At 44.7% G+C, this 18,048-nt stretch overlaps 1 protein-coding gene across 1 annotated transcript in view; it reads left to right on the top strand.

The window, feature by feature from the left end:
• The window catches only part of acoxl (acyl-CoA oxidase-like), a 331,885-nt gene that overhangs the window by 31,414 nt on the left and 282,423 nt on the right, over nt 1-18,048 (top strand). The window contains 2 exon segments of the mRNA XM_052024328.1: nt 3,445-3,517; nt 9,581-9,713. Coding sequence (XP_051880288.1) covers nt 3,445-3,517; nt 9,581-9,713 — 206 coding nt within the window.

Here is an 18,048-nt window from a genome sequence, read left to right on the forward strand (position 1 = left end):
ACCAAAGAAAAGCAAGGTAACGTCTCAATGACTACTGACCAGTGGCTCTGACATCCACCATCATGAAGTGCTTTGGGAGGTTGGTCATGGCACGCATCAACTCCAGCCTACCAGACAACCTGGACCCATTGCAATTCGCCTATCGCCGAAACAGGTCTACAGTTAATGCCATCTCCCTGGCCCTTCACTTAGCTCTGGAGCATCTGGACAGTAAGGACACTTACGTTAGACTATTGTTTATTGACTACAGCTCTGCCTTCAATACAATAATACCAAGCAAGCTGGTCACCAAACTCCGAGACCTAGGACTCAACACCTCCCTCTGTAACTGGATCCTTGACTTTCTAACAGACCGCAATCAGTGAGGATAGGCAGCAATTCCTCCGGCACGATTATTCTCAACACTGGTGCACCTCAAGGCTGCGTCCTCAGCCCTCTACTCTACTCCCTATACACTCATGACTGTGTGGCCAGATTCTGCTCTAACTCCATCTACAAGTCTGCAGATGATACTACTGTTGTAGGCCGTATCTCAAACAGTGATGAATCGGAGTACAGGAAGGAGATAGAGAGCTTAGTGGAATGGTGTCATGACAACAACCTTTCCCTCAATGTCAACAAAACTGAAGAGCTGGTCATTGACTTCAGGAAAGGGGGCGGTGTACATACACCTGTCTACATCAATGGTGCTGAGGTCGAGAGGGTTGACAGCTTCAAGTTCCTGGGAGTGAGCATCACCAACAACCTGTCCTGGACAAACCACGTGGATGCCATGGCCCAGAAAGCTCACCAGCGCTTCTACTTCCTCAGGAGGCTAAAGAAATTTGGTTTGTCCCTTTTGACTCTCACCAACTTTTACTGATGCACCATAGAAAGCATCCTATCTGGATGTATCATGGCTTGGTATGGCAACTGCTCTGCCCAAGACCGCAAGAAGCTGCAGAGAGTTGTGGACACAGCCCAGCACATCACGGACACCAGTCTCCCCTCCTTGGACTCGGTCTTTACCTCTCGTTGTCTTGGTGAAGCAGCTAGCATAATCAAAGATCCCACCCACCCGGGACATTCTCTCTTCTCTCCTCTTCCATCGGGTAGAAGATACAGGTGCCTGAGGGCACGTACCACCAGACTTAAGGACAGCTTCTACCCCACTGTGATAAGACTATTGAACAGTTCCCTTATATAGTGAGATGGACTATGACCTCATGATCTACCTTGTTGTGACCTTGCACCTTATTGCACTGAACTTTCTCTGTAGCTGTGACACTTTACTTTGTACTTTTTTTTTACCTGTACTACATCAATGCACTCTACTAACTTGATGTAACTGCACTGTGTAATGAATTGACCTGTAAGATCGGTTTGTAAGACAAGTTTTTCACTGTACCTCGGTACAAGTGACAATAATAAACCGATACCAATACCAATTATATATCTGAAAAAACCTTTGGTATTCTCTTTTATATTATTAGCTAGCTTACCTTCATATTTCTTCTTTTCTCCCCTTATTGCTTTTTTAGTTGTCTTCTGTTGGTTTTTAAAAGCTTCTGAATTCTCTAGCTTCCCTGTAATCTTTGCTATATTGTACACCCTCTCTTTTGTTTTTATGCTGTCTTTGACTTCCCTTGTCAGCCACGGTTGCCTCATCCTCCCTTTAGAATGCTGCTGCTTCTTTGAGGTGAACTGATCCTGCACCTTCTGAATTATGCACCGTTATGTTTAGCACATTACGTTCTCTTTAGCACAGAAGCTGCCTGACTTGCTGAGTGTTTGCAGCATTTTCTGCTTTTACTTCAGATTTTCAGCATCTGCCATTTTTTTTATATATTGATTTTTCAGTCATGGCGACCATGTAACCACCGGATTAGCTTACAAACCCATCTTGATTGCTGATGCCCTTCAGGGAGGGGAATCTTCTGCCCTTACCCAGTCTGGCCTTTGTATGATGCCACATCCACAGCATAGTGGTTGAACATAGCTGCCCTTCAAAGTGGCCAAACAAGCCATCTAGTTGTATCATAACTACTACATTTTGGTCGTGGTTCACCGCTACCTTCTCGGGGCAACCAGGGATAAGCGCACCCATGAAAGGCAATAAATCCCAGGCTCACCTATGGGAAAACAAGTAAAACAATAATGTGGTTTCTTTCTCTCCATCTGGCCCCTTCAGTAAAAGGAGGATGAAGGAGTGGTGCCAAATTGTCTGTCATCTTTGTTAGCATTTCCTTGCCCCTATTAGGAAGCATGACTGATCTGAACCAAGTCAAGTCTTCTCTCCCATTTGAATGCAGTGTTACTTCAGTGACTTGCATTGGAACTACTTGCCAGTGGCAATGATCACGAGCAGAACCTTGCTCATGGACCAGCCTCACACCCCAATGCAAAAGAAACTAATTTCATGGACTCGATGTTTCAAACAAAATCCGAGATATTTGTTGTACGTCTCCCTTCCCTCTATTAAGATCAGCTTAAGTGGAATACTGGAGATCATTCCCTTGAAATGAAGTCCTTGGGCTTCTGCAGCCACAGGTCTGCTGAGAGTGGAGAGCAAAGAGGGCACTTCATCTGTATCGCAGGCATAAAGGTAAAACATTGAGTTAATTCAGCACATGAGGACATACTGCCTGAGAAGGTGGAGGCCAGGTGCACTCAACATTTTTAAAAGTATCTGGGTGAGCACTTGAATTGCCAAGTGCTGGTTGGTAAATGGAATGGGTACTTGATGGTCAGCATGGATGTGGTGGGCCGAAAGGCCTCTTTCTGTGCTGTCTGACTCTGTGACATACACTGACCATCTAAGATTGGGCAGAGAGCACTGAATGCCTCGAATAACCATATACTCCTTCATAGTGCAAGAAACAAGATGCTGGAGTAACTTAGCAGGTTAAACAGCATCTGTGGAAGTAAATAGACAGTTAATGCTTCGGATGAAGGGTCTCGACCCAAAATATCCGCTGTCCATTTCCCTCCACAGATGCTACCTGACCTGCCGACTTCTTTTACAGTGCCACGGACCCAGGTTCAATTCCGGCCGCTGTCTGTAAGGAGTTTGTACGCTCTCCCCGTGTCTGTGTGGGTTCGTCCAGGGGCTCTGGTTTCCTGCCACATTCCAAAGATGTACGGGTTAGGAAGTTGTGGGCATGCTATGTTGGCGCCGGAAGTGTGGCGACACCTGCGGGATGCCCCCAGAACACTTGACGCAAAAGATGCATCTCACTGTGTGTTTCGATTATACATGTGACCAATAAAGAAATCTTAATATCTTGTTGCTCCATGTTCCAGCATTTGCAGTCTCTTGTTTTCCTTCATAGTTGCTGTTACTTTAACCCTGGATTTAATCTACCTGCTAAGCTCACAACCCATTTTGCAATTGATCAATTGTTAGGATTGTTAAGTTGCAATAATACTTTTATTTTTCAATCTTTTCCCTTCTCCTCATGCTAGGTCTGAATGGAGTCGATAATGGAATTCTTGTGTTTAATAATGTTCGAATTCCAAAAGAAAATCTCCTGGACAGGTTTGTATTTCCTTTATATTCCTCTCTGAGTGAATATTATCTGGTAACAGTGTTGATCAATAAGAAAACAAAACCCTTTCACACAAATAGGCTTCTCAAAGCAGAAACATAAGATGGCTAACTTAAGTATGTTGGGGTGGGGAGGAAGGTGCTTCAGGCCTAGAAGTTCATGTGCACTCGTATTCTGGCATTAAAACAGTGTAGTAGTCTCACCAATGCCATTTTGAAAAGTGTTTAAAAATAAATGCTCTGTCAGATTCCCTCATAAAGGCAGAGTTATACTGCATGGAAACAGGCCCTTCGGCCCAATTCAACCATGCTGACCAAGATGCCTATCTAAGCTAGTCTCATTTGGCTGCATTTGAATTGAGTTGCATTGGTTTATTATTGTCACATGCTGAGGTACAGTGAAAAACTTTGTTTTGCATGCCATCCATACAGATCATTTCATTAAAACAGTGCATTGAGGTAGTACAAGGGAAAAGCAATCACAATGCAGAATGAATGCAGAGAAAGTGCAGTGCAGGCAGACAATAAGGTGCAAGGCCATAACGAGGTAGATTGTGAGGTCATCGTATCGTACTGAGAGACCATTCAGTAGTCTTATAACAGCGGGATAGAAGCTGCCCTTGAGCCTGGTGGTACATGCAAGTACGTATGCACTTGGCCCATATCCTTCTAAACCTTTCCTACCCATGTGCCTGTCCAAATATATTTTAAATGTCGTAATTGTACCTGTCTCTACCACCTCCTCTGGCAGCTCGTTCCATATACTCAGTGCCCTCAGTAATACTCCTCTGGTTTCAGCAGCAATGGGTGAATTCCTGGCATTATGAGAGTTTCCTTACAGCTCCAAAGTTAGGAAGTAGAACTTAAAAGGTTGTTGTCCAAAGAAGGAGCAGTATTACAGGGGGAATATTGAGAGGGAGTGAGCACATGCTACTGTAATGGGAAGGAGTTGGCACATTTATATTTATTCATATTTTCTTAAGATGTAGAAGGAGGCCATTTGGCCCAATGAGTCTCTGCTAGTTCTCAGAGATGCTTCATTCCCTCTATAACTTGTTCTCTCTTGTATGTTCAACTCCAACCTACATGAGGGGTAATTTACAAGTAGCCAATTAACCTGTCTTTGAGATGTGGGAGGAAACTGGAGCACCTCAGGAAAACCTATGTGGTCATAAGGAGAACTTGCAACCTCCACACAGGCAGCACCGGAGGTCAGGATTGAACCCAGATAGCTGGAGATCCCAGGGGTCAGGAAAACCCACACAGGCATCTGAAGGCTGGTATGTGTGAGAGGTTGCCTCCTTGGGAATACGGCACTGGAGGCAAAACGTTGCTGTGGAGGTTTCCTGCACTGCTCCTGATGCTCCATTCAGGGATGTATGTAAACGATGCCTTTATCAAAAATGGAAGACTGCCCACTTTGTCAGTTGAGCTCTTCTGCACTCCTGTAATGTGACAGTGAGCAGCAAACTGTTGTCAGCAGCGTATCTGAAGGTTTCTGAGATTGAGGGTTGCCGTGCCTTTCAGAGAAGGGCATGCATGTGTGTGAGGCTGTGCTTGTGGTTTTCAAAGGTCACAGACAAACCACAGCTAGCGAAACAGAACTAAAGGGGACTGACACAAACAGGGGTCCCAGTCACCAAAGCACCTGTCAGTTTCAATGAGTTTGGGGTTTGCTTCAAAAATCAGTGGCCAGAATTGGTTCTTCAGATCAGAACTGAATACAAAACAAGAGAAAGGTGTCTGACCAAAGAAATGGTACAAGGAACCTTCTTCGTTCAGACTTAGAGAGCGTTTTCTAATTGGCATCTCCTGCAGGAGCAACGTCTATTCAGGCTTCTCTTCATCTAGGAAGTCCTCACTCACATCTATGCCTTCCCTTCAGAACAATGTGCAGGGTCATTGAAAATAGAATATAGAATAGAACAGCACAGGAACAGGCCCTTCGGCCCACGATGTTATGCCGAACTAACTAAACTAGTAATTAAATGCCTAACTAGACTAATTTCTTCTGCCTGCGCAGTGTCCATATCCCTCCATTCTCTGCACATTAGTGTGTCTATCTAAGAGCCTCTTAAGCGCCTCTATCGTATTTGCCGCCCCTACCAACCCTGGCAGTGCATTCCAGGCACCCACCACTCTCTGTGTGTAAAAAAAACTTAACCCGTACATCTCCTTTGAACTTGTCTCCTCTCACCTTAAATGCATGCCCTCCAGTATTAGACATTTTGATCCTGGGAAAAAGATACTGGCTGTCTACTCTACCTATGCTTCTCATAATCTTATAAACCTCTATCAGGTCTCCCCCTAGCCTCCGCTGCTCCAGAGAAAACAACCCAAGTTTGTCCAACCTCTCTTTATAGCACATGCCTTCTAATACAGGCAGCATCCTGGTAAACCTCTTCTGCACTCTCTCCAAAGCCACCACATCCTTCCTATAATGGGGTGACCAGAATTGAATGCAATACTCCAGATGCAGCCTAACCAGAGTTTTATAAAGCTGCAATGTAACTTCCTGACTCTTGAACTCAGTGCCAAGACTAATAAAGGCAAGTATGCCATACACCTTCTTTACCACCCTATCAACGGTAGCGTAGCGGTTAACGCAATGCTATTACAGCGCCAGCGATCAGGGTTCGATTCCCATTGCTGTCTGTAAGGAGTTTGTACGTTCTCCCGTGTCTGTGTGGGTTTCCTCCGGGTGCTCCGGTTTCCTCCCACATTCCAAAGACGTACGGGTAGGTTAATATGGGCTTAAAATGGACGGCGCTGACTCGTTGGGCCGGAAGGGCCTGTTACCATGCTGTAAATAAAAAAAAAATTTAATTTAAAAAAAAATTAAAAATTTAATTTAAAAGTTTAATTTAACCTGTGCAGCCACTCTCAGGGAGCTATGGACTTGGACCCCAAGATCCTTTGCCCCCTGGAGTTCTTTGTCCCCTGAAGGAACTCTGCAATCACCCCCATTCTCCACCCCTTCCTATGTTTGTGTGTGAAAAATTATCAATTTGGAGAGATCATTTTCTATATAGGTTCATAGAGTTATATAGTATGGAAACAGGTCATTCGGCCCAACTCATCCATGCTGACCAAGATGGCTATCGATACTGATCCCATTTTCCTGCGTTTGGCCCATATCCCTCTGAACCTTTCCTATTCATAATCTCAGGTATATACATTGGATTTGTTCAAACCGCCGATCTTCCAAAGCACTTTACATGCACTGAACTGTATTTTAAGAAGAGTGTCTGGAGTCAGTTGGCTGTCTTGAAATCGCACATTATCTAACCATGGCTTTTGAAATTTATGGGTGAAGATAGTTAATGTTTGACCTATCTTCCAACTGTAAACATCTAGCTCAGTAACTGGTTGCTTTCTATAACCAAAAAAGGTTAAAAATAAGAAATTCATTTTCACTCAGTAACAACTTTTAAAAGACATTTAGACAGGTACATGGATTGGAAAGGTGCAGAAGGTTATGTACCAAACACAGGAAAATGGAACCAACTTGGTTGAGCATCTTGGTCAGCATGGACCAGTTGGGCCAAAGGGCCCGTTTCTGTTCTGTATGACTCTGAGTAATACTTTTCCGTGCTATTCAAATGTCTGAATGTGGGCATTTGGTTGTGCTGGTGAGAGTGCTTGTAAATAAGAATAGATGAGTAAAATAGACCATGAAAATGTGTAATTAGTGCAGTGAAATGTTACATTAATGTATACAGGATTGGCCAACCAGACACACTGCTGAGGGAATGAGAGAGCAGCTGGTATTATTTACTCTGTGACTTAGTGGCAGCACCTGTGTTTCTGAGTCAGATGTTTGAGAGTTCAAGTCTCAATCTAAACTGTGCTTTCTTGTAGTGCCGAGGGAGTTTTGGAGGTGCCACTTTCATGATACGTTGTCAGGATCTTATTTGCTCTCGAAAAGATAGAGTAAAAGAGTCACAGAGGCGTACAGCACGGTCCTCCAGCCCACTGAGTCCACACCAACCCTGCTATAGGAAAGGTGTCATTAAGCTGGAAAGGATGCAGAGGAGATTTATGAGGATGTTGCAGGACTCTGGGGATTGAGTTATGGAGAGTTATGAGCAAGTTGAGACTTTTTTTCATCAGAGTGTAGGAGAATGAGTGGTGATCTTAAAGCAGTGTATAAAGTCATGAGAGACACAGATAGGGCCAATGCACACAGTCTTTTTCCCAGTGTTGTGGAATCAAGAACTAAGGGGCATAGGTTTAAAGTGAGAGGGGATAGATTTAATAGAAACCTGAGGGGCAGCGTTTTCACCTAGAGGGTGGTCAGTATATGGAATGAGCTCCTAGAGGAAATGGTTGAGGCAGGTACATTAACAACATTGAAAAGGTACCTGGACAGGTACATAAATAGACAAGGTTTAGAAGGTTATGGGCCAAATATAGGCAAATGGGACTAGCTTAGATGGGAATCTTGGTTGGCATGGACCAGTTGGGCTGAAGGGCCTGTTTCCGTGCTGTATGACTCTTTGACTCTATAACCATCAAACACCCACTTACACTATTCTTGCACTAATCCCATTTTATTCTCCCAACATTCCCATCAACTGTCCCCAGATTCTACCACTCACACGCTTGTGGAAATATATAGTGGCCAATAAACCCCAGCAGCCCATACTTATTTGGGATGTGGGAGGAAACCAGAGCACCCGGAGGAAACTCTTGCAATTCCAGGAAAGACATGCAAACTCCACACAGACAGCACCTGATATTTTGGATCTTTTAAGTTCTAAGGACACACTGATGTCCTCTGCAATTTTCTATAAATTCTTTATTCCCCAGTCAACAGCACTAAGTATGGTGAAAGCACTGTATAAACAAGCAACACATGAGATGTTGGAGGAACTCAGCGGGTCAGGCAGCATCTACAGCAGGGAAATGGACAGTTAACGTTTTGGGTCAAGACCCTTCAGCTGGACTACCTTCCATAGATGCTGCCTGACCCGCTGAGTTCCTCCAACATCTCATGTGTTGCTTCAGATTCCAGCATCTGTAGTCTCTTGTGTCTCCACCATATAAATGGAGTTTGGTCTACCTTTCCATGTAAGAGAGAGACTTGGTAATTTTCCAAGTACTGAAGACCTTTGGGGGATTCTAAACAAGTTTTGGCATAATCTTGGGGATGGATGGGCTCGGAAGATTAAGAGGCTTAATAACATAGTTAATGTACTTAACTGGTTTCCTGGGGATTGATTGAACACCGTACATTTTCCAGAGTTGATTTTTGAAATGGCAACAGTATTTGTTATTTTGTTAGGTCTCGCTAGGGTACAGTGGAGTATCATCATCAGTCTCGGGAAAGTGTCGTACATCTCTCTTGGACCCTCTCCTTCATAGTCCTTTATAAATATAGAAAAGTAATTGCTTTTTTTTACAAAAGATAAACAGGTCCTCCCCAGGTTACGACAGGGTTTTGTTCCTGAGAAACGTTTGTAACCTGAACAGTTCACGAGTTGGAAGTGCAGCTGCTTGGCACTATATTTAAATGAAAACATAGCCCAAGCAAGGGCAACATGTAGTTAAACCAGGGCGTTTAACTCGTCCATTCAGATATTGCTGCGAACCGAGTTCCAACCTAGCAGAAGATACCCGCAACCCTGCAGTGGCCGGCAAATCCATCCCGCCAGTCTCCCAAATGCTCATTTTATGTACGGGCTGTATGTAAATTTGGCATTTGTAGCCGGGGGAGGACCTGTACATAGAATTGGTTGCAGAAAGTTTTTGAACATAAGTATGGCTTTGTCCTATAGGAATATCCTAATGAAATTTCCTTTCAGTTTCTGATGTGGCAAGCACAAAGGATGTAAGTTGAGTAGGGAAGGTCTGGTGCAGAGATGTGGGAAGAAGCTGTGACATTGTGCTGCCCATTTAGTGTTAAACTAGTTCATTTGCAAGGATAATAACATAACAGAGAGTTTATATCCCTCAGCAATGTTACATTAATGTTCAGTGTCATTGGAAGAGGAGATGTTGGGGAACCTTTGTCCAAGTACTGAAGATATGTTTTCTGACTTCTTCCTGCAGATTTGGTTCAGTATCACAGGATGGTGTTTATCAGTCACCCATTAAAGATAGAAGTGCTCGGTTTAATGTGATGTTAGCTGCCCTGACACCGACAAGGATTGCCTTAATATTTCAGGCACTGGGAGCCATGAAGGTAAGTGCATTTCCTACCAAGCACACCAAAAGAGAAGAACTATAAAGCGTTGAACATTGAACTGAGGAGACCACGCCAATGGTGTGCTCAGCCCCTCTGCCCATTTGCTCTTCCCCACACCTCCCCCCACCCACCACCAATAATGGTGGTGTGCCATGTCCACCCTTCCCCTTACCAATGACGTACCCAGTCGCACCATGTCCCTCACCCGCACACTGGTCCCGTGTCTCCCACCTGCACACCGTAGTGTGCTGTCTGCCCCTCCCCTATGCACACCATGGTGTGCCGTCTTCCGCCCCCACCCCCCCCAACCGCTCACACACCGGTGGTGTGCTGTGACCCTCCCAACTTACCGGCGGTTTACCGTGATCTCCCCCACCGCTTCTTGTGCCATGCCCATTCCTGCTACCCCTGCAACATACTGGTGGCAAGCTGTGTCCTTACCCCCTCCCCACAGCCCCGCTTACTGGCCGTGTGTCATATCCTTCCTCCCCCCAACCCCCTTACTGATGTGGTGCCCCCTTCCCCTACCTGTGCAGTGTCATCTCCCCACACCCGTCTCATAGAACACAGAACAGTACAGCAAAGGAACAGGCCCTTCGGCCAACAATGTTGTGCCAAACCAATTGCATTAGTAATTAAAACGCCCAACTAAACTAATCCCTTTTGCCTACACAATGTCCATATCCAACCATTTCCCTCACATTCATGTGCCTCTTAAACGCCCCTATCATTTTGCCTCCACCACCACCCCAGGCAGCGCATTCCAGGCACTCACCACTCTCTGTGTAAAAAAAAAACTTGCCCTGTACATCTCCTTTGAACTTGCCCCCGTCACCTTAATGAGATTTATCCCAGTCATCCCATTCATCCCAGTGAAGGGATTTATCTCTCTCCTTGGCCATCTCCTACAGTGGTGCTGTATACTCACCACATCATAACTGGCAGCTCAGATGTCCATCAGGTAGTTTGAACTGAGACATGGGCTCGCAATCCACACTAAAGTGTTTAAATACATTGCCTTGATTTTCTTGTTATGATCTTGTACAACGTGTCAGTGGCTGGCCAGGCCAACATTCATTGCCATTCCTAATTGCCTTTGAGAAGTAGGAGCTAAGCTACCTCCTTGAACTGCTGTAGTCTGAATATAGAACATAGAACAGTACAGCACAGGAACAGGCCCTTCGGCCTACGATGTTGTGCCAAACTAATGAAGATAATGACACCTGATCCCTTTTGCCTGCACGTGATCCATTTCCGTTCATTGTCTGCATATTCATGTGCCTGTTTAAAAGCTTCTTAAATGCCTCTATATTGTATCTACCTCCACCACCACCCCTGGCAGTGTATTCCAGGCACCCACACTCTCTGCGTAAAAACAAACAACTTGCCCTGCACATCTCCTTTGGACTTTCCCGTCTGAGTCTGTGTGGACCTTTCACATGGAACTGGCCAGTTTGTAACTGGTACTCCTTTTAATAGAACAAAGAAATTCCAAGTCTTGCAATCTGGGCAAAATTAACCCTTGGTCCCCCACCAGAGTCCTCCTACGTGGCCATTCCCCTGATCCGGCTACTGCTTTTCTTCCATACCAAGTGAGTTAAAATGGTCTGGGTGCATGTGCACAGTGTTGAGCTGCATTTTTGAATTTGTTCAAACTGTGCACATGTTATTCAGGTAGGTGGGATTGTAGATTCACCACAGTTTATTGTTATCAATGTCATGAAAACACTTGGCTGACTTGTAGGACTGGGAACAGGACACTGCCGTGTGAGACCTTGCCAATGCCTCTGACAGTTCCATCTTTTTAACGTCCAGTCTTTTCAGATGTTTCTGAGGACGAAGGGAGAATCAGAATCAGGTTTATTATCACTGACGTATGTCGTGAAATTTGTAGTTTTGTGGCAGCTGTACAGTGCAAGACATAAAACTTACTATAAGTTGCAAAAATAAATAAATAGTGCAAAAGAGGAGTAATGACATAGTGTTCATGGGCCGTTCAATAGTCTGATGGTGGAGGGGAAGAAGCTGTTCCTGAAACATTGAGTGTGGGTCTTCAGGCTCCTGTACCTCCTCTCCAATGGTAGTAACGTGAAGAGGGCATGCCCTGGATGGTGAGGGTCCTTAGTGATGGATGCTGCCTTCTTGAGGCCGCCACTTGAAGGTGTTGTGCCCATGATGAGATTTTGTATTGCATTCATTGAGCCCTCTTAAACCTAAACCTTCAGAAGTTCATATGTGGCATGCAGAAGGAAGAGTGAGAATCCTTTGTAATCGCTGGTCAAATCCATTTAGATGCAATTCATTTTCCCCTCGTCTAACTCCTCTGTAACTCAGCATATTCTCTCTCACATGCCTATCAACATGTTCTTTAGGTTCTTTTGCTACTTGCCTAGGTTGAGTTATGGTAGCGAATTAACTCACCAGCATGTCTTTGGGATGAGGGAGGAGGAAACTTGAGGAGATTCATTCATTCCTGGAGGAACTCACCTTTGGGATGTGGGAGGAGAAACTTGAGGAGGTTCATGCATTCCTGGAGAGAATGTGCAAACTCCACACCTGAATGAAACTCAGGTCCCTGGAGCGTTAACAATATAATTGGATGATAACATAACTGAGAGGTTATATACGTACATCAGGAAAGCTTGAACAAGATGGTTTTTGTTTAGTAAAGAGAAAAAGTTTGGTCTTTTAGGTTAGGAAGGATGTTTTAATACCATGTTTTTATTCTTGCGGAGACGAACAAAGCAGGGGCCATAAATCAGGCGAATCATGAACGGGGAATTCAGGAGAAGCCTCATTGGCTGGAGGGTAGCTGGAGTATGGAGCTCACTCCTATAGGTTGCAGTTGTGAGGAAAAACCTCGATACACTTAAGGAGCACCTGGGAAGAAGTAGAGACAAAAGATTAGAAATTCATGTTGAGAAAGTTAGAAGAGATGACGTTGGAGAAGGCCCATGTGAAACATACTCATTTGGCTAGGACACTGTTTATTTCTCTTTTCCAACATCAGGCTTTTTACTTTGCAATAATGTATGGAGTATTTCTATCATAATTTAAATGAGTTTAAAAAATTAGGTTTACATAAAATGGCCCAGAGTGATTTGATTCACTTGCCCCAGAATATGAAGGTAGATTAAGTTTGTGTGTGAGAGCTTAACAAAACATTAGCTGGTTTTGCATCTCCTGAGTTTTATGTCCATATTTTGGCAATGGAAATAAAAACCCTGGGAGCCATAAGGTGGGCTACTAATTGCTGTTCCTGTTTTGTACTATTGCACAAACCAAGTGTTACTACTGTGCCTCACCTGAATTGTTCAACTTGTCTGATTCTCTGAAACCATCGAGACATAGGAGCCCAAAAGAGAAAGATATCTCCTCATCAGATGTTATTTTAATTAACATTGCAGACAAGTTCATTTGTCAAAACCATCCACAAGAGGGCAGAACAGTATCTGTGGACGAAACCCTTCTTCTATGCTTCCCCTGAACATAGGCTGGGTATTGTTTCAGTCGGTGAAAGCTTGTTGGGGAAGAGTAATTTTCTTATACCATTATAGATGTATTTTCCTATTCAAGAACAACTTGACTCCTGTGTTGCAGGCAGTTTGTTACTGTTCAGAAAGAGGTGATTGAATTCCCAGACTAAGGATTCCAAACATCTGACCACAAAATTTGATTTAAACAGAAAATGATGGAAATGTGCAATTGGTCAGGCCCGCTGTAAGAAAAGAAACAAAGTTAACGTTCCAGGTTGAAGACACTTCATTGGAACTGGGAAGAGGAGAAAAGAAGCATATAACGGTGGTGGAGGGGGATATATCTGGCAGGGTAAAACCAGGGTGACCACCTGGTTTTACCCTAGTTTCTGGTCAATGTTTCTGGTTTCTGGTCAATGAGTGAATGGGAGCAGGTAGAGTGAACATAGACAGGAAAACATGAACAAAAGAATGTAGGAGTTGCAAAATGCAGAGCAGGAAGAAGTGCCCGGCAGGTTGAGCTGGGCATGTCCTCCACTTCCAGAGGAAAAATAAAGGGGGAAAAGAAGCAAAAGCTGAGTCAATGTCACAGATAGACAACTGGTACATTGTTGAGAAATCAAGTTACCTGAAGTTGTAGAATTCAATATTGAGTCCAGAAGGCTGCAACATGCCCAGACAGAAGTGTAACAGTGCAGGCCGCCACAGACCGATGGGTCAGGGTGGGAATGGGATGAGGAATTAAAGTGGCAGGTAGCAGGAAGCTCAGACTGAACACAGGCGCTCTGCAAAGCAGTCACACAAATTGCGTTTGGTTTCTCCAGTGTAGAGGAGACCACATTGCGGACACATTAGACTGGAAGAAATGCAAGTGAACAAGTGAATCTCTGCTTCGTCTGGAAGGAATGTTTGGGTCCCTGGATGGTGGGAAGGGAAGAGGTGAAAGGACAGCTGTTGTATTGCTTGCATTTTCAGGGGAAGGTGGGGGGGGGGGGGGCGCGTGTGGTTGGGAATGGAAGAGTGGACCAAGGTGTCACAGAGAGATTAGTCCCTGCAAAATGCTGAAATGGGAGGAGAGAGGGAGGTAGGTCTGGTGGTGGAATCTCCTTGAAGGTGGCAAAAATTGCAGAGAATGACCTGTTGAATGCAGAGGTGGAAGGTGATGACCGAGGGAACGCTATCCTTGTTCTGTCCCACAGGAGAGGAGGTGAGAGCAGAGGCGTGGGAAATGGATGAGATGTGGTCAAGGACTTTGTTAACAATGATAGAGGGGAAGTTGTGGTTCAGAAAGAAATAAGACATTTCGGAGGCACTTGTATGGAAAGTCCCATAAGGGAGCAAACAGAGACTGCGGGACTGGGAAAATGGAATACAGCCCTTCCAGGAGGCAAGACGGGATGAAGGGTACTCAAGCTAGCTGTGGCAGTCGGTAGGCTTGGAATGGAGGTTGGTAGCCAGCCTACCTCCTGAGAGATCCAGAAAAGAAAGGGAGGAGTACGAGATTGACCATGTGAAATTGCGAGCAGGGTGGAAATTGGCAGCAAAAGTAATGAAATTGACAAGTTCTATATGAGTACAGGAAGCTGCACTAATGCAGTCATTGACGTACCGGTAAACGAGTTGAGGGAGTGGAGGCAGTGAAGAGTTGGAGCAGGTTTTTTTAATGTTCAAATTTGATTTAAATATGTCTGTCAGTACTTGGGATCAGGAGTCACATTTCACTCTGAGTAGAGAAGTTCTGTTTGTCACTGCAAAGTCACCACCCTTTCCCCTTCCACTGTTCCAGGCGTATGCAAGGAGTTGTCCATTCCAGTTGCTCCTTTGCCAAAATTACTTCCATGACTTACTGGGCTGGTCCTGTCTGTCTCTGTCTGTCTCTCTGATTCCCCCTCCCCCGTGCATGTGCTAATGGGTACTTCCACAGCACAATTGTCTATCAGCTACATGGTGTACTGTAGCGTTGCAGATTGATTGCCAAGGAGACCTGTCCTAGTCATTGCCATTGTGGAGGATTTGACCGCAATTAACTAACAGGGTGCTCAGTAGTGTTTGTGTTTGCTTAAGCCCAGAGCTGAGCTTCAGACCTCTGCAGAGGAATGTTTCCTTGGAGGGGTGAGGTGCTCCAGAGTGAAGTTTACTTCTGTGATGGACACTCAATGCAGAATAAAAAAACTAATGGACTCACCTGGAACAGTTCTGTTTCAGTCAAAGGACTTTGATGCTCAGAGGGCACAATTCCTTTTAAATAAAAACATAAGTAGAGTAATAGAGTTGTACAGCCCTTCAGCCCACCACGTCCATGCTGACCTCCTTGCCCACCTGCACTAATCCCATTTAGAACCATAGAACCATACAGCACAAAACAGGCCCTTCGGCCCACCATGTTGTGCCGTCCATCAAACCACCCTCACACTACCTAACCCTTTCCTCCCGCATATCCCTCTACCTCACATTCCTCCATGTGCCTATCCAACAAACTCTTGAACCTGTCCAATGTATCTGCCTCCACCACCACCATTTGCTCTCATTGGGTCCATATCCTTGTACGCTTTGCCTATTTAAGTGTCTAAATGCCTCTTTAAACTCCACCTCCTCTGACAGCATGTTCCAGATCTCAACCACAGAAAAACTTACCCCTCAGATCCCCTTTAAAACTCCTTCCTCTCACTTAAACTTATGCCCTCTTGTTTCTGATACCTCAACAGGGAGTAGTAGTTTGTTTCAATAAGGTTACCTCTCATTCTAAACCGTAGAGCATAAGCCTAGTCTGCTTAATCTCCTCTCATTGGATAAACCCCTCATTCTGGGAATCGCTCCAGTAAGCCTCATCTCACTCTTTCCATAATGGCAACTTCTCTGCCCGAGACCACAAGAAATTGCAGAGAGTTGTGAACGCAGCCCGGTTCATTGTGCAGACCAACCTCCCCTCATTGACTCCGTCTACGCTTCTTGCTGCCTTGGGAAAGCAGCCAATAGAATCAAAGACCCCTCCCACCCCAGACATTCTCTCTTCTCCCCCTCCTCCCATCGGGCAGAAGATGTAAAGACCTGAGAACACATCCTACCAGGCTCAAGAACAGCTTCTACCTCGCTGTCATCAGACCCTTGAATGGACCTCTCGTACGTTAAAGACGAACTCTTGATCTCTCTGTCTACCTTGTTGTGGCCCTTGCATTGTATTTGTCTATCTGCACTCCACTTTCTCTGTAACTGTTAACACTATATTCTGCATTCTGTTCTTTTTCCTTTTGTACTACCTCGATGTACTTGTGTATGGAATGATCTGTCTGGATGGCATGTAGAAAAAAGCTTTCACTGTATCTTGGACAATAATAAACCAATTACCAAATTATTACCAATATTTACTCCGCCAGGCAGAAATGTTTCATCCAATACATGACTAGAGCAGAAACAAAAGGTGTGAGCAAGGAGGAGTGAAAGCAGACTTGCTGGGCAAAAAAAAGACCTGTTTCCGTGCTGTATGACTGTATGTTGTGAAGGGCTGTCATCTGACTTCTGCGAGGAGAAGCACGGGAAACTTATAGGTGCTTAATGAGAAGCAAGCACACACCCGTGCAGTCACACATTGGGGTCAGTGCTGTTCTTGTCTGTTGCACAGACGCGAACTGTCTAAATTACTAATCATTTCCTATTTCGTGCATTGGCCTGCCCACAACATTCACTGTGGTTTTTATTACTTGTCTGCACATTAAATTATTTTAACGTTGTGATTTATTTTCCCCCCTTCACTGCCAGTTTGTTTTTATATTTATTGGGATGCGGATGTCACTGGCAATGCCAGCATTTATTGTCCATCCCAAATTGCCTCTGAGGAGGCTGTTAAGAGGCAACCGCATTGGTGGGGCTGGAACGTGTAATGGGATGATGGTAAGGAGGGCAGTCTTCCATCCACATTAGTGAACCAGAGGAGATCTTACCACAACCTGGGAGTTTCATGGTTACAGTTAATGAGATGAGCTTTTAATTCCATAATTTGGTTTTGATTTAATTATTTAAATTTAAATTGCCCAGCTGCTAAGGTGGAATTTGAATACAGATAATCCAGAATTCTAGCTGTTAGTCTGGTAAGTTAACCGCCACGCTGCCCTTGGAGGGGAAGCATGTGATTCTGAACATGATGAGGGTGAGCTGTGGCTTATTGATCACGCTCTGCTCTCTGTGTCAGAAGACTTGGTTTCGGGTCCCTGTCTGGGCACTTAAACCCATTGTCTAGGCTGACACTTCTGGGCAGTACTGAGGGAATGCTTCATTGTTGGAGGTCCCTTTTAGATGAGGCAGATAAATTTAGAGGCTGACCTTACTCTCGAGCAGATGCAAATGATCCCAAGGCATTCTTCAAAAAAAAGAGCAGGTTATCCTTCAGGTGTCTGTATTTAATTCAGACACGAGGAGGCCATTCAGCCTATTGGGTCTATGTTAGTTTATAGAGCAATCCCATTCCCCATTAATTTTCCCCGTACCGTATTCTCTCTGCATTCCTGTAAATACTCCAAAGACTCTACCATTCATCTACACACTAAGGGAAGTTTACAGTGGCCAACTAACTTACCAGCACGTCTCTGTGATGTCGGAGGAAATGAGAGCACCCAGTAGAAATCCACATAGTCACAGGAGGAACGTGCAAACTCCACGCGGGCAGCACCACTGGTCAGGATTGAACCCGTGTCTCTTGTGCTGCGAGGCAGCAGCTCTATTAACCATACCACTATGCTATCAAAGCCCATATCTATTCCATAATGAATATCAGCATAACAGGTGATTTAGCAAAATGCATTTTGTAGGATTGTGCTGTCTGCAAATTGGTTGCCGTGTTTCCTGCATAAGGAATGTGACTA

Source organism: Pristis pectinata, chromosome 10, assembly GCF_009764475.1.
Source record: "Pristis pectinata isolate sPriPec2 chromosome 10, sPriPec2.1.pri, whole genome shotgun sequence".
In the NCBI taxonomy this organism is placed as follows: domain Eukaryota; kingdom Metazoa; phylum Chordata; class Chondrichthyes; order Rhinopristiformes; family Pristidae; genus Pristis; species Pristis pectinata.